General features: G+C 40.6%; 1 protein-coding gene across 3 annotated transcripts in view; it reads left to right on the forward strand.

The window, feature by feature from the left end:
• Positions 1–21,514, forward strand: part of bsnb (bassoon (presynaptic cytomatrix protein) b) — a 78,136-nt gene that overhangs the window by 6,920 nt on the left and 49,702 nt on the right. For all 3 annotated transcript variants that reach the window (XM_014336786.2, XM_014336787.2, XM_014336788.2), the window contains exons 2-3: positions 2,349–2,739; positions 18,822–19,601. In XM_014336786.2, coding sequence (XP_014192272.1) covers positions 2,349–2,739; positions 18,822–19,601 — 1,171 coding nt within the window. The remainder of the gene's footprint in view (positions 1–2,348; positions 2,740–18,821; positions 19,602–21,514) is intronic.

The following is a 21,514-nucleotide window of genomic DNA, read 5'->3' on the forward strand; positions in this document are numbered from 1 at the left end:
GATGAGAACATTTGAAGAAATCTTTTGAAAAAGTGTCCTCAAGTTTAAACTATGCTTTTGACTCTCATTAAGCCATGGTGCCTGAGGCTTTACATAAACCACAAGAGACTCCACTTAGTGCCTCGGTGTTTTAAATTGCAATTATTTTCTGAAAACACCTTGACATAGACTTAAATGTAGACTGCACAGTGGATCAACGGTAAAACGCATCAGCTACTAAAAAAATGTTCATTTATCTGAGGGTTTCATGTCTGAATGCTTACCTTCGTAAAATCAGCAGCAGTGGCGGCAATCACGCCGAGTCACACCTGATAACATTAAGTATCCTTTTCAACATAGCGCGTCTGAATGCATGGAGTCAAATCCATTATTGGATTGGCGCACACAACACTGTACTGTGTTTATTCAGAGTGAGAGAGTTTCATGCATTTGTGCACACAGCACAACAGCAGTACTTCATTAATTAGTTATGTGAGATTATCCCTGACATTGAGACTGGATTGATCAGGATCTCACTGCAAATTACATTATGTACTTCACTTCAGGCAGGTGAACTGTAGTTTTTAAGCTACATTTGTATATGTACAAGTTTGTATGGATCTATTCCCATAACCACATACACAACGTGGCTCCTGTAGTGATCAAAACAACTATCGCATTACAGCTGCTAATCAAAGAAAAGTTAAAATAATTCATTATATGTTACTTAGTGTCAGATCTTGCTCATACTACATAATATTGTGTGAAACTGGTAACTGCTCTGTCAATGTTCCCTGAGGATTATTAACATAAAACTGACCCATATGAATCACCGAATGCCTACATTTTAAATATTCATGAAGCCAGCAATGTTACATATCCCATGTCTGAGAAGGAATGAGTGTAGCCTCAGAAGGACTGAAAGTGATGGTCCGCCATAGACTGTCAACAACTGTGTGAATTTCAAGTTCACAGTCGATAGATGAAAAGTAAAGATTTTCCCGATGGGCTCACTGCAGTAAACACAGAGCTCCTGTAGAGAGTTGAACAAGGTTAGAGTTTTGTGGCAACTCAAGTGTTTGCCAATGAGTCACAATTGCTAACATGCTCTATTTTAATTCCTTTATTCTCCCCATTATCGCCATACTTCCCTCACTGTGGATCCAGGGCTGCTGCTTCGACTGTCTTTGAAGATGACGGCCATGACTAAACAAGGTCTAAGTTGTTATGACAGTGGAAATCCTCCGTTCCTATTTAACTGTTGGCACCAGTGCCTGAAGGCCAGGGTGTGCAAGAAAACCCAAAGTTTACAGTCCTGATACGCCACCTTTGTACCACCCCAAACAGAATGCTGAGGCGAGAACAGACCAGCTTTAAAGACCAGCACTTTACAGAAAGAGGCACTATAAAATAGGCAGCATTTGATTTACTCCTGGCCTCTGTTTTGAGTGGTCTGCTATCACATCATGAACCACAATACAATCTTTTAATGATATGTGCGCCTAATGCATCTCAGAGCTGAAGGACTCCAAAATGCACCCTTTATGAAGAAGCACTGCTGCTTATTTATATTCAGTAGCTGTTACAGCTATAAAAGCCCACTTAAGAAAAAGTCAAATGCAATGCATTTAAAATATATACTAATTTATTATAAAAGAAAAGGTCAGAAAAACAAAGTTAGGTTCCTTTGTTTTCCTAAGTCTATACCCGGAAACACCACGTTTCTCTTAATGATGTTCACTATTCTTCTTTCAGTACTTTCAATCACTCCAAAAAGCTGCTGTGGTTATTTTCTTAAAGTTTCTGCATGTTAACAAAAGAAAAAAACCAAAAAGCTCGTAACCCCGTGTAGTTACTTCCAGCAGAGAGTGTAATGAGTTTTTATTTCGGTGTTCTCGTTTATGCAATAGATGGCCTTGCATTCATGAGTAAAAAATAGCATGGACTGGGTGTTTGCAAATGTGTGCTTATAAGAATAAGCGTGTTAACTGGACTCAAAGACTTTATTTGTCACAGACACAGTGGATATGTGTGCTTCAGTGCAGTCTGATATAGTGATCATAAAGCCATTTCCAGCAAGCGAACCTGAAAAGGATTTTTAAAACGTATGACTTTAAAAAGTGTAAAATGTACATAAAGTGTGTAAAACTCAGTCTTGACCTTGCAAAGGGTAATTGAGAGAATAGCTGAGAAGCTTCTTGAGTTTTTTCAGAGCTAAAGCCTTTCCTATCCCTAGACGAATAGAAATATTTCCATGCTCAGTTGGCTCTCAGTAAACAATAGTCTCTTTGTTAAACTGGTTATACTCCTAGCTTAGGACACAGATCTAATGTACACCTTGTTTTGTGTTCTCTTTACCTCTCTGTCAGGCCACCTCCATCAGACTCAGGACCTAAAGCAGGCGGCCAGATCGGTCATGGGACAGGTGACAGGTTGGCTTCCCATGACACCCCACAGCATGCTGCGCCTCATGGAGAGCAAGGCCAGGGCCATGTGGCCAGGAAGAGTCTGCAGGTGGACGTCGGTAGTAGCAGAACTGGGAGGTCCCCTTCTGCGTCCCCAGACCGAGGCAGTGTCCCCACCTCCCCTTACTCTGTGCCTCAAATAGCACCCATGCCCAGCAGCAAACTGTGCCCCGTCTGCAAAACCACCGACTTGATGGGCACTGGGGATGACAAGCCGAACATCAACACCTGCACGCAGTGCCGCTCCATGGTGTGCAACCAGTGTGGCTTCAACCCAAACCCTCACCTAACAGAGGTAGGTGGATCTGCTTCACCAAGATGTTTTTATTTTCAAGGATTGTTCTCTTTTATCTTTCACTACAGCAGACCAGTGCCACATAGTAAAGGTGAATTCATCTGATTCCCGGTTACTGTCAGTGAGGGAGTTATAAACGTAGTGAGCATCTGTCATGGTGCATTCGCACGGAAACAAAAACATCTCAAATACTGCTAAAAAGGTTAAAAAAATGCAACCGTGTAATCGACTGCACAAACATATTTGGAGTGAATTCAGGCATACAGCATTGCAGACTGCCTCAGAGCTAAAGAGAATAAAAGGAAGAGGGTTACTCTCTAATGTTGACAAACTGAGCACAAGATTTTCCTTGTAATTTTGATCTGCTTTAAAATAGGACCAAGTCTAAACACCATCAGGTTTTGTTTTTTGTCACATGATTGTATTATTTTCATCATCAGTCAAATATGTGTACTGCACGTCTAAAGTCCTGTCAGTATAAACTTACCTGGGACGTTAGGAGGTACACCTTGCTAGTACCACGTTGGATCCTCTTTTGCCTTCAGGCCTGTCTTAACACTTTATAGCATAGATTCAACAAGATGATGGAAACATCCCTCAGAGATTTTGGTCCACATGATAGCATCACACAGGTGCTGCAGATTTGAGTACAGTGAAATCATTTTCATGTTCATGAAAGCAGTTTGAGATGAGTTGAGCTTTGTGGCATGAAGTGTTCAAGGTTCAACATGTTGTGGGTTCAGAGATGATCTACTGCACTTGGTTGTAATGAGTTGTTGTTTGAATTAGTGTTTCCTTCCATCCTCCTCTGACCTATGGCATCAACCAGCCACCTTTGCTTTTTTGGACCATTTTCTGTAAACTCTAGAGATGGTTGTTTGACAGCAGATCACCAGTTTCCAAAACACTCACATACCAGACCAGCCCATCCATCAGACAACAACAGTTTCAACTTCAGCAGGTCGTCTTGACTACATGCCTAAAAATGATTGGTTGCTGCCATGTGATTGACTCTTTATGATGAACAGGTGTACCTAACAAAGTGGCTGGTGAGTGTACAAACTGACTCACTTGTTGCTGTAGTGGAGGTCAGTCATTGGTGTCCCTTGCTCCTACGGGTTATCAGTAATTGAACTCAGTACCTGCTCACTTTCCAACAGCTATTTCACCAGCTGTCGCCATGGTCTCTGGCTGCTGCACTGCCAGTCTTTTCCTCTACACCCTTTGTAACGTCATAGTGGTGTATGTATTTTTTTTTTGAAGTGGGTGATTCAGGTGCTACAATTTGGTTTAATTTGTCTTTTGAATGTTATTTCTCATTGACATTTATGAGTAATGCTGTTGATGACAATTGTTATCAAGTTGGCTCTGACTGACTCATGGGTTGAATTGCACCAAATGAATGGGAGTCAAGATGTGAATTAGATGCATGTTGTTTGAGAGCTGTGAACTTCTGCTCCAGCCATGATTTCTCTTGATAGGTGGAGTATTTAATAGTTTGGTTGGCTTCATCTGCAAAGACCTGGTTGCATGCACTTTTCCAAGGTGCATAGTAATATATTACTCACCCCCTACTAGCCATAATAAATCAGAGGCTCTTACCTCTAGAGCAAACTCTGTTGTTTATTCAGCTAATCTATCTTTACATAACACTTATGTGAAGTATATTGTGCCTGTATATTATACATCCATCCTTTCTGACAAGCACATCCTAATCATGCCCAGAGCCTCTTCTGAAAATTCTGAACAGATTCTTATATCATCCCAAAAAAGGAGCACAACACATTACCCCATCATTCGCAATCATTCATATGCGTCTAAACACTCATCGCTGTTAACAGGTAGCTAAGAAAGCCTATTGCCTTCATCTGAAAATAAATCACTTGCCTAATTTGAATTAGGCCATGCTTCACTGTAACTGTGAGTCAAGTGTGGCTGTGTCATCTGTCACAAAGTTTCAAATCAACTTCACTGAGTCATGTTGCAAATTGAAGCCAAGAAGCAATGTCAGTTACGCTGGCCTACAGGCTATCAGAGCGACCGTAGGCTGAGTAAATATTAGGATGCAGAATATAATGTTTAGGTTTTTTGAACGATAAATGCGTGCATGTAAATGTACTGCCCAATGGGTGTGTGTAAGCTTGATGACATGTATGCATCGGGTGCATAAGAGAGGAGACTGCAAACGTTGGAAGAAGAAAGCAGTGGGAAATGGAAAGATGAGAAAGAAAAAAGCATGGACCAAAGTGGAAACAGACAGTAAAGAATAGATCATGGCAGGGAGTGAAGGAGAGCATGGCAGTAAAGAGAACAGCGGAGGTGGGTGCTTTTCAGCTCAGGCTTGGTGTGCTTGTCAGATCCTGACAGAGAGAGAGAGAAACAGGGAGGGAAAATGTCCAGCCTCTGGAGACCTGAAGATTTACCCCCTTAACCTACTTAGGATGGATTTGGCTTCAGCCTCACTACAGCATATCTAAAACAGCCTTATCACTCATCAGGGAAACTGATGACAACCAAGGTGATGATAATGCAGAAGATGACGATGACAGGAATTACGATTACAGTGATGGGAACTGGCCCAGAGAAAGGATAGCCACAGCAAGGCTGTGTCAAAATCCACACAGGGATTCTCTTGATTCTTAATAGTAAAATATTTGTATATAAACATATATCCTGTCCTGTATAATAACAAGGTTTTGGGATTTTCTAAGATTATAATCTTGTTTTCATTTGAACATTTGGTGTTTTGTGTGAAAAATTACCTGAAGAATTTTCTCATTCGTTGTAGTTTCAGGATTAGACCTGTGATGACAACACACTATTAGGACCACTTCTTGTGCAAGAGATGTGTGTCTGCAAATAGTTTACAGAGACCCACTGAAGTCCCCCAGATTATCAGGATAATATGAGCAAAAATCTGTCATTGAAGAGGATTTCCCATTAAATCACAGAAAGATGGCAGTGCCGATTAAAGTCCTGATAGCTGTGGATGATTTCATGTTTGGATTTTTGAGCACAGACTCAAATAGCGGGGCTAGCCTGGATTTTCTTTTAAGAAGCCACATTATCTTGTAAAGAGAATCTCTCTTCACTCTTTGAGGGGTGAAGATAATTGTTGCAATGCACGTCAGAGCTGTGTTAAACTACCTCTTGATGGTAATGCAATTTGGATGTAAACAGCGAGCGACAAATGGATCTCACAGACCGCATCTGTTACGTGGCTGTCAGTCAAGCTGAGAAGACAAGTTTTATTTAGACATGATAGCTACGAATTCAGACATGCCAGCTATCGTGCACGTGAACTAAGACTTACATGTGACGTGACGCAGGTAGCACCGAAATGAGAAAACGAGAAAGCCAGAAAGGCAAGAAATGAGACGGTCTGAAGGCAGGCTTAGAACAACAAAGAACAAGAGCAGTGAGAGCGATACTGAGAATACCACAGACATTCTCCCCTGACAGTGTTCTCCCACCACCATACAGGGGAACATCTGCTTCATAATTGGTCCAATTTCTATTTATAGACCCTATCCTCCTTCTGTCTGCAACGGTGGCCCGGTCCTGAGAAGCCACAGCTGAAAGAAGGAGGGAGAGGGAGAGAGAGACAGAGCTGGTTGAAAAAGCTGTGCCGTAGCAGGAGGAGACAGAATGGGAGGAGAAAAAAAAAGCATCATCATAAATTAACCATAATAGCCAGAGTGTTCGTACTGACACTATCTATCTCTGCATAAATTCAGCGTAGGGAGAAAAAATACCCCAACAACAACAAAATGGAGAAACAAATCAGAAAACAATGCTAAGATGCTTTTGAAAACGAAATTTTTTCTTCATACAGTTTGGTGATGAAGACACACCCCTGACATGGAGCTGAAACATTCTTCAAACAAGTCATGAAACAATGACTCTTTAAAGTCTTTGTTTCAGAAATGCCTTGGAGGTTCTTCTCTTTCTTTCTTTTTTTATCAACAATCCCACAAGCTGAAAGAGCAGTTTTAACAAATGCTCCCACACAGAAGCACTCTATCTCCTCATTCGAGTTTAAAATATAGCAGGTAGGTGGCCACAGTTTACAGTTGCAGTAGATAGATTTAGCAACCAAACCAAAAGCAGTAATATCGATTTGGACTCTACAATAAAATGTTTCCAATCAAGATCAGACAAAAAGCTTCAGTAATCAGATGAAACAGGCAGACGTTCAGTATATAAAAAAAGAGAGAAACCCACTGTACATCTGTTAGGCACCAAACAGCAGACTGGCCTCGTAGACACTGTGTACTGAAAACCACAGATTAGATTACCGCGCTATTGTCATTGTTAGTTAGTGAAGGCCCACTTTCTAGCTTCAAACGGAGAATTTTTGCCATCTTGGTTTTGAAACTGGACACAATGAGTGAGGCACAGGGCTGACTAAAAGACTGAGGCTCACTACATACTCTTTGGATAGTCATATGTCTGACAAATGAAAAAAACAAAAACATCCCTCTAAAAGGCATAAATTCAATTACCCTTGAAACTAGAAACTGAGACCACAAACTGATCAGGAAAACATATACTGGGTGCACAGCTGGACGTCTTTTGTACACAAGCTTACAGTTAAACACTACATTTCTCAGTCAGACATGGGACTGTTTAAATCGACTTTAATGCTCTAAAGTTCTAATCCCAAGGCTGAAAATCAATTTTCTCAAGCGACACCAACCGGGGAGAGCAAGCTGTCCATAGTGTCATAAGTAAACATTCTGTAATTTTCAAGCGTGCTCGAAGGCAGCTTTGTGGGTTGTGAGTGTTTCAGGTATGGTATTGATCCCAGTTTGACCTTAAACTTGTGATTACTTCTAAACTTTTAGAAAGTGCGCTGTGTTCTTCAAACTGAGGGCTACTTGAGTTTTTTGCTGAGCTAAAAGGAATAAAAGAAGGAGTCTATCTGCATATGTGTGACTGTTTATATTTCTTAAATAGAGTTCAACCAGTCTGCTTCCTGTTCGGAAGGTGAATTTGTCATATGGTGTAGAGCAGCTTGAATGCAGACTCCTGAACAAACTGATGATGAATCCAGAAACAGGCAAATATGGTCCAAAATCCAAAAGAATAACACAGGTGCCTCACACACCCACACACGTAACAAAAACAAGAGGATTATATATTTAGTCGGAGTAACACAAACACACAGTTGTACTGTCTCTCTCGCACTCACGGCAGGTACACAGTATGATGCTACAAAGAACTGAGGCCAGGTAATCGAGGAAAGTGGACACAGGAGGGTGACGAGACACAGCTGAAACTGATGAAAACAACACAAGGAAGTAAATACAAGGCACAAGAGACAAATGACTACCAAAGTAAAACAGGAAGTGAGTAACAGAAACACAGAATATAAAGCACTTCACAAAAGAGGACTAATAAGATCTCATAGAAAACAACAAGGAATCAAACTGAAAGAACTGCTGGAGAAGAAAGGATGTGTACTGTTGAATATTATTATAGTTTTCATTTTTTGTTGCTAGAAATTGTGGAGATGCAGAGTAAAATTCTTAATTTTTCCCATAGCTGAGGCCTTGCACTATTTGGACAAAAATATTGGGTCACACCCCTTAATCTTTGAATTCAGCTGTTTACTGTGCCATTGCCATGGGTGTGTAAAAGCAAACAACGGGCCATGAAGTCTTTTTTTACAAACATTTGGGAAACAATGGGTCATTCTAGAGAGCTCGATGTATTTGAGCATGATACTGTAATATGATGCCACCGTTGAAACAAATCACTTCATGATGATTTTTTTTTTACCTCCTAGATATTTCATAACCAACTGTGAGTGGTGTTATTGCATAGTGGAAGCGTTCAGGAACCACAGCAACTCAGCCCAAGTGTTTACAGAACGGGGTTGCTGAGTGTTGAGGCTCATAGTGCGTAAAAGTCACCAACACCAACACTCAACATTGCTGACTCAATAACTTCCTCTGGCATTAACATCAGCACAAAAACTGCGCCGGCAGCTTCTGGGCATGGGTGTAAGGCGTAGTACTTGAGTCGATATAGTGCATGTTTGTTTGTGGAATGACACAAACACAAGCGATCTGTTTGAAAGTTTTAAGGTCTTTCAGATTTTCATCACATTAGCACTTAGTGTTTAGTGAGATGACATTTGCCATTAGCAGATGTTATTCTATTTGCCCAATAAACAGTCAGCAAGGCTGACACAGGCAATCGGATTGTCTGATATGTTGGTGCATTGCAGAAAAAATAGTTTTCCCTGTATGTTGCTGTATGTTTTCAGGGACATTATTAGTGGGCATTCATGGTTCTCAAAGTATATTTTTAGCTGATTATTCTGCAGCGCCTGCCTAATTTGGCAGTTCTGCTTCACAAGCTCACTTGGGGTGTTTTTTGTTTAATTCCGTGCTTATTTGTGTCCTTTTGATAAAACAGTAATGTTATATGTGTGTCTGTGCTAACTCTGTTCCACTGGCTTATTTAGGGCCTTTGTTTATAATCACAGTACACATACACACACATTTACATGCAAATATAGAGAAAACTGCAAAGCAAAGTTAGCCTACACATTAAATACAATCTAGATTTTGTCAAATATCAATATAAATAATTAGACGCTACCTGAATCAGCAGTGTGTTTGCTGACAAGCCTCATTCCTCGGTCAACAAAAGAATTCATCACTCACTCAAGCTGCAAGCTGCAGTTGGCCTTTCGAAACGGCCACATTTTGAGTGGGTACTGTATTAGTTATATAAATGTAAATACAGTGATATGGTCATATCAGTGAAGGATAAGTCCATTATACCCCAGAGGAGGCAGAGGACGGTTCCTAATCCCCTCAAATTAATTCAGATATTTAGCGTTAGACTTTTCTAATCCCCCTCTAACTCTGGATGATGTGGCACAAGAGATTCAGTGACATTCAGATCTGGCAAAGTGTAACACAATGAGAATGTTTCATGAATCACTATTAAAGTTTCATTTTAGTGAAAGACAGCATTGCTTCTGTCTGACATGGGTGAGCTGTGAAGAATTTAATGTAGGAAATCAAGATGTCATTTGGTTAGATTTAGAGTAGGAGATAAATCATGTATGAAAATACCATTTAGGGGAATCTCTTCAAGATTTACTTAATTTTAGTAAATGTGATCTTTTTTCTCTCGATCCTTCTAAATTATTCTTTCCATGAAGCTGTTGATCTTTGTGTGTCTTGCTCTCTTTTGATGAGAGATTCATTTTCTTCCGTTTGACGATGCTAAATAACATCAGAGCAAAAAAACCCCCTAAAAAACCAAAACATGTTCTGAAATGAATTTATTTCTGAGTCTACCTACTAGTCAACAAATGTTTTTCCAGGTTTTTCAACAAAAACATTGAGTGCATGTCTTTTGGTGACACCCTAAACTACATGATACAATACATACACTTACACAATATTCAAATAACCATTTAGCCAGTATGATATGCACAGTCGACTATTTAGGTTTTTGGACAATGACACAAATTTTGTAGTTTTTCCTCCGCATACAACCGCAGTGTTTCTTAAATCAAATATTCAATATTTGAATATAATTCTATAGCCTTAATTCTAGGTTTTTAACAAAAGTATTGTATTGACTGTTCGATGTGTGGTTGTTTTCAAGTTTTGAACTTGCACTTTTTAGATGTTCACTGGAGCTCTCTAAACAGAGATGTTGATGCAAGTGAAGGAGGCTGACAATCTGAAATAAACCTGTCAGAGAGATTTGGTAGTTCGGGAGTGTCCATCTGCTTATCCATTTTGGGGTTGTGGGTGGGAGCTGGAGCCTATCCTACCTACCATAGGCTACCAAAGGACATACCCTGGACAGGTTACCAGGCGTGTCACAGGGCTAACACACAGAGACAGACAACCGTTCACACTCACATTTGGACCTATAGGCTATTTTTAATTTAATAAAATTTAAGTTATATAACACCAAATCACAACAACAATTGCTTCAAGACACTTAATCTTGTAAAATAAAGGCACCCTTTGAGCAAGCACTTTGGCGACACTAGAAAGGAAAAACTCAATTTTACCAGGAAGAAACCTCCAGCAGGACTAGGCTCAGGGAGGGGCGGCCATCTCCTCAATTATTTGATGTGAGGAGATGAAGACGAGATTAAGACACACTATGGAAGAGAGCCAGAGATTAATAATAACTAATGATTAAATGCAGAGTAAACTATAAACACATAGTGAGTAAAAAATGTGAGTGAAACAGAAACCCTCAGTGCATCATGGGAAGTATGTGGCGAGAACCCACACAAACATGATGGGGAGAACATGCAGACACACAGAAGGTCCCCTGCGAGATAGTGGATTCAAACCCAGGACCTTCTTGGAGTGTACAATACATTCTTACAAAGACTGAATGCACTGGGCAACTTGGCAACACCAAAACACCTGAAAGGCCACTCTATATATTGACAGCCACTAAACTAAAGTGGATGATTGCAGAATTCTTCCTCTGGTTAAGAAAAACAACAAGTCAAGAACACTCTTGAAGAAGTTGGGGTATTATTGCCAAAGTTTACAGTCAAGAGGCACCCTCATGAGTGCAAATACAGAGGGTTTTACAACAAATGGCCAAATCAGTGGTTACAACCAGCTATTTGATAACAAGAAGGCCAAATTAGACTTTAAACATATAAAAGTGTCTGCTTTGTTTGGGGAAAAAAATTATTTGCACAGGTTAACTTGTACCAGAATGATGGGAAAAGAAAATGATGCAATGTTATGATGTGGGGATGGCTGCCAGTGGAACCAGGGCACTAGTATTTATTGATGATATAACTGCTGATAGAAGAACTCTGAAGTGTACAGAGCTATACTCTCTGCTCAGATTAAACCAAATGCTGCAAAACTGATTGGACGGCGCTTTACAGTGCAAATGAATAGTGACCCAAAGCATACCGCAAAAGAAACCCAAGCGTTTCTTAAGAAAAAGAAATGGGATATTCAAGTCAGTCACCTGATCTCAATTCAATTAAGGCCTAGCAGAGTGTCTCAAGGGACGAAACAGCATTTGGTTGCTATGTTTGTTTGTCCAGTTACTTTTGAGCGTCTGAAAATGTTAAACCCCTTGAATTAAAACTTTAAGTCTGCACTTCAGTCACATTTGTATTGTCTGATTTTAAATCCACTGTGGCAGTGTGCACAGGCTAAATTACAAAACAATGTGTCATTGTCCAAAAACGTGTGATCCTAACTGCACATACACGACAAACATACACCATTATATAGAGAACACCGATCAGAAGGTTTGATAATGTAAGTCTTTCCAAACAGTTATATTTGGACATCTCGATGTTGCGCTGATGATTTTAAATAGATAATTTTAACAAAAGTAAACAGTTTAACATACAGTGTTTCAAGTAATTGTCCTTCCTTTGCAAACCTCTTATCCTATTTACTGCAAATCATTTCATAAGAAAGTGAGACAAAAAGCTCCTTAGTGAACACGTATGTTCAAATAACGAAATAATTATTCTGTGAAACTTATGTCAGGGTTTGGGTGGCTGTTTTTCCACACTGTGCTTTTGGATGTAATCATAGACTGGTTTAAAGTGGACAAACAGTGGGAACTAGGTCAGGAATCCAGCTGAGACACTTCATGCTGCATTTTGCATATACCGAAATATTTTGCAACGAGAACTGCCAGACACTAAATCTGGGACACTGTTTTAATTATTACACCATAACCTACTGCAGTTAAAGTCCATCTTACAGTAGTCTTTTCTGTATGGAAAAATTGCACAGGAATCTTTAGTCAGTTTTCCTAATAGTGTCCTTGTTAGAACTGGACACGCAGAAAGATCACTTTCAGCAGTTTGGTATAATTCTTTGACTCCGTGTTGCAAACAATGACTTCTTTTAGGCCTTCTACTGATTATTTAATCTGTCATCAAACAGGATTGTACTTTGCACTGTTATTGCACATTTGTTGCATGGCCTATCAGACCACAGAAACTTTTCCCTCGCAGCAAATCTTGCTAATTTTCTGGCTGTATGTGAAACATCCAGACAGAAACATTTGAAATCGAAATGCTCTTGGCTTTTCAGTAATACTCTCAAGTGACAATAATGACACATGATGTACTGTAGACTCAAACGGTATTGCAGAGTGGAGTCTAGAGCTCTCTGTGGCAAAATCTCAAAGGAACTGACTATTAAAAGTTTCATAAAGGTAGCAACAAATCCTTTGCAAGGGAACGGTATTGCATTGCAGTGCACAAGCGTTCATCATATCATGCCGATTTCCTCTACTGTAGATCACGATTTAATGTTATGCACTCTGCACTACTTTCCCGCATACTTATTAATACCATGACTCCCTGCCGTTCCCAACACTGCACCAGTATACCTGGTGAGAGAAGTTGAATAGTATGCATGAAAAGAAATTTAACAGCGATTCCCCAACAATGACTCAGGATTTTCATTAGCTTTGTTTCCCTGCTTGGTAACATTCAGGAGTAAAACAGATGTGTTTTATTGAGACTGTTCTCGTGTAGTTGTTTGTAGAGCTGCTTGTGTTTGAGTTTAGCAGAGGCTGGGAGACAAATTGACAGAGAGAAAGAGAGAAAGGGGGAGCGAGGCATAGGGAGGAATTTCAATGTCTTTGGCCCAATTTGCAAGGAATTGATAAACCACTGCATTCCAAGTGTCCCGATCCCCAAACTGCAGTGCTCAGCTGCTGTACATACCGCATGGTGATACTGCATTGTGATCTCTAAGACAAAGCTGCTTTCTTCATCTGCATCTTTGTCAGCTGAAGTTTGGATGTGTCTCAGCACGTTCGTTATCCAGCTTTCCCGGGGAATGATGGACGGCATGATGTCTCACACCTGTCAACGAACGCACGAAGAAGAAAAACAGGGAAACTTTGTGCACCTGTGTGATGTATGCAGTGTTACATCTTCTAACGTCTGTATATGTGTCAGACTCCAAGACAGCAGAAGACAGAAGCACGCACTCGTAAATGAGAGGTAGACACTCTCAGCATAGTTCTTTGTTACACGACTATTTTGGTACAAACATTTACCTGGCAGTGTGGCAGTTAGCTTTCTGAAATTTACCCTCATTTGAAACTAGCTGTGTATGAATTTCTGGCTCTGAAGAGAGTCGTCATAAACACACAGATGATGATGGAGCTGGAAGAAGAAAATTAGATGGAGTGATGGGATGTGAGAGATGCAGATAACAAGGAGAAATGAAGATGAGTGCAGGAGAAAAAGATGGAGGACTGCAAAAGAGAACTGATAGAGAGGCAGGGGAGGAGACAGAGTGTGCAGTGTGCTTGTGTGTGTGTGTGTGTGGTTTTTTTTTTTTGCTGATACAGATCAGATTTCATAAAGATCCACATGATTGCCTCATAACAACAGGGACGCAGAAAGGAATGAGATGGAGAGATGAGGCAAGCAGAGACATGAAGAAATTGATAAATAGCTGCTTGCCCTTCGCGCAGCTGCTTTCTTTGTTTTTTCCAGAGTGTTTTTCCCCCTTGGTGAGCTTTATATGATTATCCTAACAGTGTGTCTGAAAAAAAATGTCAATGACAATAATTGTCATAGAAATAGGAGTTTCTACACGAGTCTCTGATTAGATAAAGTGTGCAGTGTTAGATGGCGCTGTGTTGGCTTTTTTCACTGTCCCCAGGAGTCACCTCTGCACCCGGCTTCTCAGTTTCCCTGATTGACAGTGAAAACCACGGCCTGATCGCTCCTTATACCAGGAACTGGCAGTGAGCCAGGCAGTAGGCTAAGGTGCTGCTGAGCTTGTGACTTACTCTGTCTACACGGACTTACTGAATGACTGACTGATCGAATGACTGACTTAAGAGATAAAGAAATACCGTGAAGCAGGTGAAGAGGTTGCTAAACATTTAAAAGCAGTCAACAGTCAAATTTTGAGCTATTGCAATAGATTCATTAAAGATTTTGTTGCAATAAGAATAAGATAATATATAATTAAAAACTGCATTATCTTGTTATTAAAAAATGACTGTTAAGCAGAGGGAAATGTAGTCTATTACTGCCCCATCTGGTTGAAAATTTCAAGCCCATGCCTCTTACAAGAACAGATAGGTGTGGTCAGAAAGCAGCAGCAGGGATTCGAAGAAGAGTTAAAGTTCTTCCCGATGACTAAAGCAGTGCTGTAAAATCATGTTAGCAATCTCAGAGTCGTGCTTGTCATAATATGTGTGGTAGTTTTCTGATGAGTGTTTCATCTGTGAACTGATGAATAGATTTTTAATTTCCTTCACTTTTAACACAGCCTGAAAGCTTCTCTTTGCATAATCAGAATTTGATCCAGAAAGGCAGATAAAAAACTAGACTGTAGAAGAGTTGGATCAGGATAGGATTTTATGGCATTTATGCCGTATGCACTCACTGCATAGAGCCTGCAGGCAACCAGCCAGCTCAGCCGGAGGAAGTGTCTAACACACATGATCTCCCCGATTGGTTGTTTTTTTTTCTCCACCCAGAGGAAGCAGCTGCCTGTTAGCAAGTGCTACAGCTACAGAAAATGCTGTCTAGCTCAGCACTACTGTACTTCTGCCCAGATCAGGATAGTTACTGTAGGTGCTGTATTGCACCTGTAATCATACCTAATGGTGAGATCAATGTGTGCTGAATATGACAAACTCAATTCTACATCATCTAAACTAGAATTCTGACCACTGAAGGCAGAAAAAAGTGCAGCGTTGAGAGATGTGAGTCATATCACTACCCATATCTCATTTTTTGCAGCAGTTCAAATAGTGAATAACTATAACTGAATAATGAAGTGCAATGAAATGAGTGCAGTCCGATCAGGCTTCAGCAAAACTCGATGTTATGAGTGGGTTTAAGTTAGAGAGCTTCTTCTTCAACCAGAAATCCCAGCGTAATAGTGAGTCACTGCTTTACAATATGAGGGGCAATACTACAGTTAAGGTCCAGTGACTCATAGTTAAACTGTGAAGTGACTAAATTATGTCTTTCTTCCTCCTGTTTATCTAGTAGTATGATACAATTTTGCTTAATCTTGATTTAATACATGTTGTCAGATACCAGACGGCTTTAGAAATGCATTAATAAATACAAGAGATGCATAAAATAGTATGAAATCTTTGCACTTACTGCATTTATCATATGCTGATATCAGCTTATGCAGAGTTTTATTAAAAACTAAACTTGTAGAGTCATTGTTGATAAATATTTTATCAGTATAGCCCTTTCTAGTGTATGATATTTGATACACAAGTTTTTGAGACTTCATCATCATCATCAGCGGGATTTTCTTTCACCTGAAAACGTAAATAAATTGCACAGCACATGTTAAAGCAATAAATTGGGAAAGAAATGCCATTAAAATGAAAACTTATGTGTGCAGATGGATATTTATTTATTTTCTTTACTTGTCAGAAGGTTCAATAAACACTCCATACTCAAAAAAAAAATGTTTTCTGGAAATTATTTCATGTTTCAAGCTTTAGAGGGTTAATGTGACAACTCCGCTTGAATCCACACTGAAGTCTGCTCAGCTGTGATGTGTACTCTGCCACATGTAGTGCTGAGTGTATTGTAAATTATGGAATAATGGAGCAGGAACATCTCTGCTGACAGACTGTTAGTTAAAAGCATTTTCAGACTGCCCTTTTTTTTAGCATTACACTTTTTTTTTTTTTTAGAAATTCTTAGAGTGCAAATAATTCTCAGGGAAAGTTGAACTAAAATCTTTATGAAATCCAGATTCACAGGCTGAAAGGCAATTTTGACCCTAAGCTCTAAGGAAAAAAAACCCCCAGTCCAGCCTTCCCAGCTTGTTCTTTGAGGCCCAGACCTCCAAGCGATAACCCAAACCTACAACCTTTTGCTGCCTTCATTTATAATTCATTAAGGTATTATGCAATGACCACGAATCCAAGACAGTTACAATAGTGTGGCAGCTGTCAGAGCACCAGGATGCCAATTACAGTCTATGGCCATGTGGCATCACTAGCTCCTCTTTCTGGCTTTCACCTTTTTGTGTGTGTGTATGAAGCAGTAAGTGAACAAGAAATGAAAACAAGAGGCAAAGAGATCAGCAGGAGAAACACGAGGAGATTGGAGGAATGATTTTAATGAGGAGCTCTCCACGTTATGTAATGCAAATATGAAATCATGAGAAAGCAAAAAGGAAAGAGACTCCCAGAAAAGACAGAGGAAGGGAAGATTATAAAATCAGGGGCAGCAGTGATTTACTGAGGATTTCCAGAGTTCATCTCATTTGTCAGATTTATTTCACACACATTTTGTTTATGGGTAAGTGATGGGTAGCAATAAATGCCTATGCGGAGGCATGGGGATACTCAAATCCTTCCTCAATGAGATATTTTACACCATTCACAATTATTTTGCGGTTGAATCATTTTCCACACACAATATTTCCCATTCAGAGCAGGCTGGAGGCTACCCCAGCACGCACTGGATAAAGGACTGCGCCCAGTCTGTCACATAAACAGATCAACACACTCATTCACATTCACACCCATACAAGCATTCTTCAGTTTTTAGTTCATTTTACTTGGATATCTTTAGAGAGGGAAGAGAAATTGGACTAGTGGCGTTTATGGTTCACTAAATCACTGTGGATGACATGAAAACACAGTTACTCACACCCAGTCCTTGCTTTTATAGTTTCTGGTGGTCATTTTATAAAAAAGCTAATGGTAATGTTTGTCACACTGCTAGTGTTTTATACTTCAGTGGGAAATCTACAATGTAACCTACTGCCTCTGTGCAAACCCCTCTGAACCATGCACCTTAACACAGGCTGTTGCTTGACATGCGTCTCCCTAAAAATGTAAATACACGTCAGGTTGGCACACCTGGATTCATCCTGCTCACTTCCGACTACTTTTTCACAGCAGTTTTTAAATATATCAGTGAGAGAAAAACAACCACCATCTCAGTATAAGGAATAACATCAATATAAGGACACACATAAGTTGGCAAATTCCTGGAGAGAGTGTTGAAACTATCGGAATGGATGTGAGGGACTTTACAAAAAAGTGGAAAAAGTTGAATCAACCACGATAAAGAGTGGGGACACAGGTGGGAAAAAGTCCCAGCATTTTATTGGTTTCTGTCAGCCAGCAATATGTATGAAACACGAGCCACACACACACACAAAAAAATCATACCAACGACATCGGCCACTTCTACAAGTTATATCGTAGGCACTCGAAAGATTCCCAGTGAAAGCCTAAATCAGACAAGATGCTACCAGTGATGCTGTTTCTATTGTTGACTTGACATTACGGTCATAAATGAATGCAGTGGATTTTCAGCTTTTCACTTGCTTACATGAAGACTTAGTTGTGTCTGCTTTTGCAGTCAAAAACAGCACATTCATGTGTTTGCCTTTGTGGGTGAAACAGAGTTAAGAAGCTTCCATGCTGAAAGCGAATGGCAGAGCACTGATTGTTGCAGCAACAGGCAAAATAAAATAGGCTGGTTCCAGTTTTAACTTTTCATAACTTTGGGGTGAGAAATTAAAGTGACTACCAATAGGAGCGAATGATACTGCTGATTGACACATGAGGGGGTGGTAAGTAGATTAGAGAATTACCAAAACAACTGAAAGCCAGAATGCCCACTAGCAGCAACCTGTCAGCCACGGAGTGATGTGTGATGAGTGAATCACTTTTCATGTGGCTTTAAAGTTCGCAGTAGAGAATCTAGTGAGTAAATGGTAATGTTGGTCTGTGAGGTAGCTGCTTATTCTTTCATTCTTTTTTCAGGGGTGTCAGGCTTGCTACTAGGAGAGCATGTTGACATAGTGAAGTAGAGGAGGAATGGAGAAAGAGGCTTGATTATCACCGGGACTTTTCAGGCTGCCTGCAAGACTTTTCCTTGCTATCAGTTTGTGGCACCATGGTAAAATCACTCAGTAGCCAGCAAGATAAAAATGCAACCTTCTTTCAGCAGTTGCAGGAAACTGATTATTCAATGAATTTCTATTTTTGTATCCAGTGTACCCCATTGTGAAAACAAGATACTGTAGCTTATTGCCATTGCCTTGTTTTTCTTTCTTTTTCAGGTCCAAGAGTGGTTATGTCTAAACTGTCAAATGCAGAGAGCACTGGGGATGGATATGACCACACCACGTTCCAAGAGTCAGCAACAGATTCACTCTCCTTCTCATGCAACCAATCCAGAACCTAAACCTAACGCTTCAGCTCAGCCCACACCTCAGACACATACACCTCCTCAGACGCAGCCTCCATTGCAGGCCCATCCAGTGCCTGGCCCTACCAAACAGACTGGTCCAGCTGGCGCAGGTCAGCAGCAAGCAAGGCTGCCTCCAGGGGCAGTCCCTCTCCCTGGGATGGCCAAGGCCCCATCCCAGCCTGATTTATCCCGTAGTTCACCCGCCCACCAACCCCAGCACCCACGCCAGGACCAGACGCGCAGTGCAGGAAGCTCCCCTTCACGACAGCCCCCACCTCCAGAGCAAACCTTTGGGAAGTTGTTTGGCTTTGGTGCGTCTCTTCTCAACCAAGCAAGCACTCTGATATCAGAGACTACTCAACCCCAACAGCAGCCCCCTAAACCAGCCCCCAAACCAGGAGGACCTCCTGGTCCAGGAGCTGGGGCAGGTAAACCCTCAGGACCTCAGTCTGCACAACAAGGGCCTCGGCCCCCTTCTCAGCAGCAGCAACAGCAAAGGGGACAAGAGGCCAAAGCCTCTTGTCCCCTTTGTAAAACAAATCTCAACATAGGCAACACAGCAGAACAACCCAACTACAACACCTGCACACAGTGCCGCTCTCAAGTGTGCAACATGTGTGGATTCAATCCCACTCCACACATAGTCGAGGTAAGATTCTGATTTCCAACACAAAATGGCATGTTTTTGTGAAAAACGCTGAATTGTTGCATACTCGCTACAATGGTTGTTATCAACTTGATGCTGCCAGGTCATCTTGGTGTGTTCTTGGTGTGAACAACTTCATTTCACTGAGGATGACTGCTTGTACGAATCCAGCATGTGGCTCCAGGGATTGTCAAATAGACAGCAATTGCTGCATTTATTCTATCCTTGAGAATCACCGTGACTCTGATTCTCTTGTTCCTTGGTATTTTTTTTTAAGAATGACCCACTCTTTCTCACTCTCATTCTTTAACACAGAGCTATGAAGGCATTATTACAAATGATAACTAAATGATAAATAGCTAACTTGATAACATTTCTTCATTGATATTTGGAGCCTTCACAGCTTGCACAAACAATATTTTACATAAGCCTGTGAGCTTCTCCTTTTTCTCCTGCCTTTCTCTATTTCACAGTCGGGACCTGCTTCATTCAGCTCCGTCAGGGCGTTTCATGTGGTTAGCAGAGTGAAGTCCAAGCTGTGACTCACCTCATCAGTGACTACCCTGGAGAAGCGCAGAAATAAATGACCTATCTACAGGAAACAGAGGCTTATTAAATTCAATTTAATGGATAATCTTAGTATTGGTTAGTCATATCTCAGGGTCACCTGAGGGTATATTTCTTCTTTAAGTGCCCCCTTGTCCTGTGTCATGCTGGGAGTCTGGTTGGTAAGAACAGGACCTGACAATAGCATTCAGAGCCAGGCAATAACAGAGTTTAATTATGCAAATCAAGTCCAATTGAATGATAGCAGTAATAACAGGCTTGCTGCAGAGCGCTAGCGTTTTATGGGCGAGTCTTGTCTTCACAGGCATCGGGTTGTCACAGGCAGTAGCACAGCCCATTCATAGATTGCTATGGAAACAGAGAGATAATTTGTTTGTCAGCCATCCCTTACATGCTTGGATGCTGAGATGCTCAGAGTCTGCAAAAACTTTCAGACTGCTGTTGCTCTTCTTTTAGGAGGAACTCAGTTAATAGGTGTGTTGTGTTTCTGCTCTGCAGGCTTAAGCCTGCATCTCAATCCAGGATTCTTTCCAAATCTGTGAACAGGTTTTGTTGTCATTCCTCGTGAGCTGGCAGGTGGGTCGCTCCAGAGTGGGTGAGAACCATTTGGACATGGTGTGAGGCTTTGTACTTTGAATCTTGGTTCCTCAGCTTGATTTCCACAGCTTGTTTGGCACAGATATCCTCCTTCTCATCCTCTCTTAATCTCTCCAAACTTTAGTGTTTCTTTGCGCCGGCAATGTTGTAACCATTCTTTCTTCTTTTCAAGGATGTGGTAACAAAGCTGTTGGGGTTAGGGATGCTGTACTGTTGTAATTGTAAAACTTTTGATATGATGCATCAAATACCACTTTTGCACAACACGAAGTTTGAGCCATGTTGATATAGAACGTAGGCCATGGAGGAGAATTGTCAGCATTATGGAGATGTTTAAACTAAGCAGTGGTAACAAAACTAAAGAAGGTTGCCTTCCCTATGTGCATGAGTCCAACAGACTCATTGAAGAAGCTGTCTTAATGCTAGATTTATTGTCTGTTTGACATGCTGGTTGTTGGATAGATCTGGATATCCTCTTCCCACACAGTTTTTCAATGTCATGACAGTGTTGCTCATTAGCTATAATAATTTTGAGCAAGTTAGTCAATGATGTGATGCACTTTTATGCATACAGTGACACTATGATTTTATCCATGTGCTGATTTGTGTTTGAGTTTAAAGAAATCAGCTTTATCAGGTTTTGGCTAAACAAGAAATACTAAATGATGAATAGTTTATTGTGTATAGTGTTTGCTGTTATTTATGTTATACTAGTTTTTCATTAGGCACAGGTGTTTGTGCTTAAGACTGCT

Source organism: Haplochromis burtoni, unplaced genomic scaffold, assembly GCF_018398535.1.
Source record: "Haplochromis burtoni strain Fernald_Lab_line unplaced genomic scaffold, NCSU_Asbu1 Contig_156, whole genome shotgun sequence".
NCBI classification, from domain to species: Eukaryota; Metazoa; Chordata; class Actinopteri; order Cichliformes; family Cichlidae; genus Haplochromis; species Haplochromis burtoni.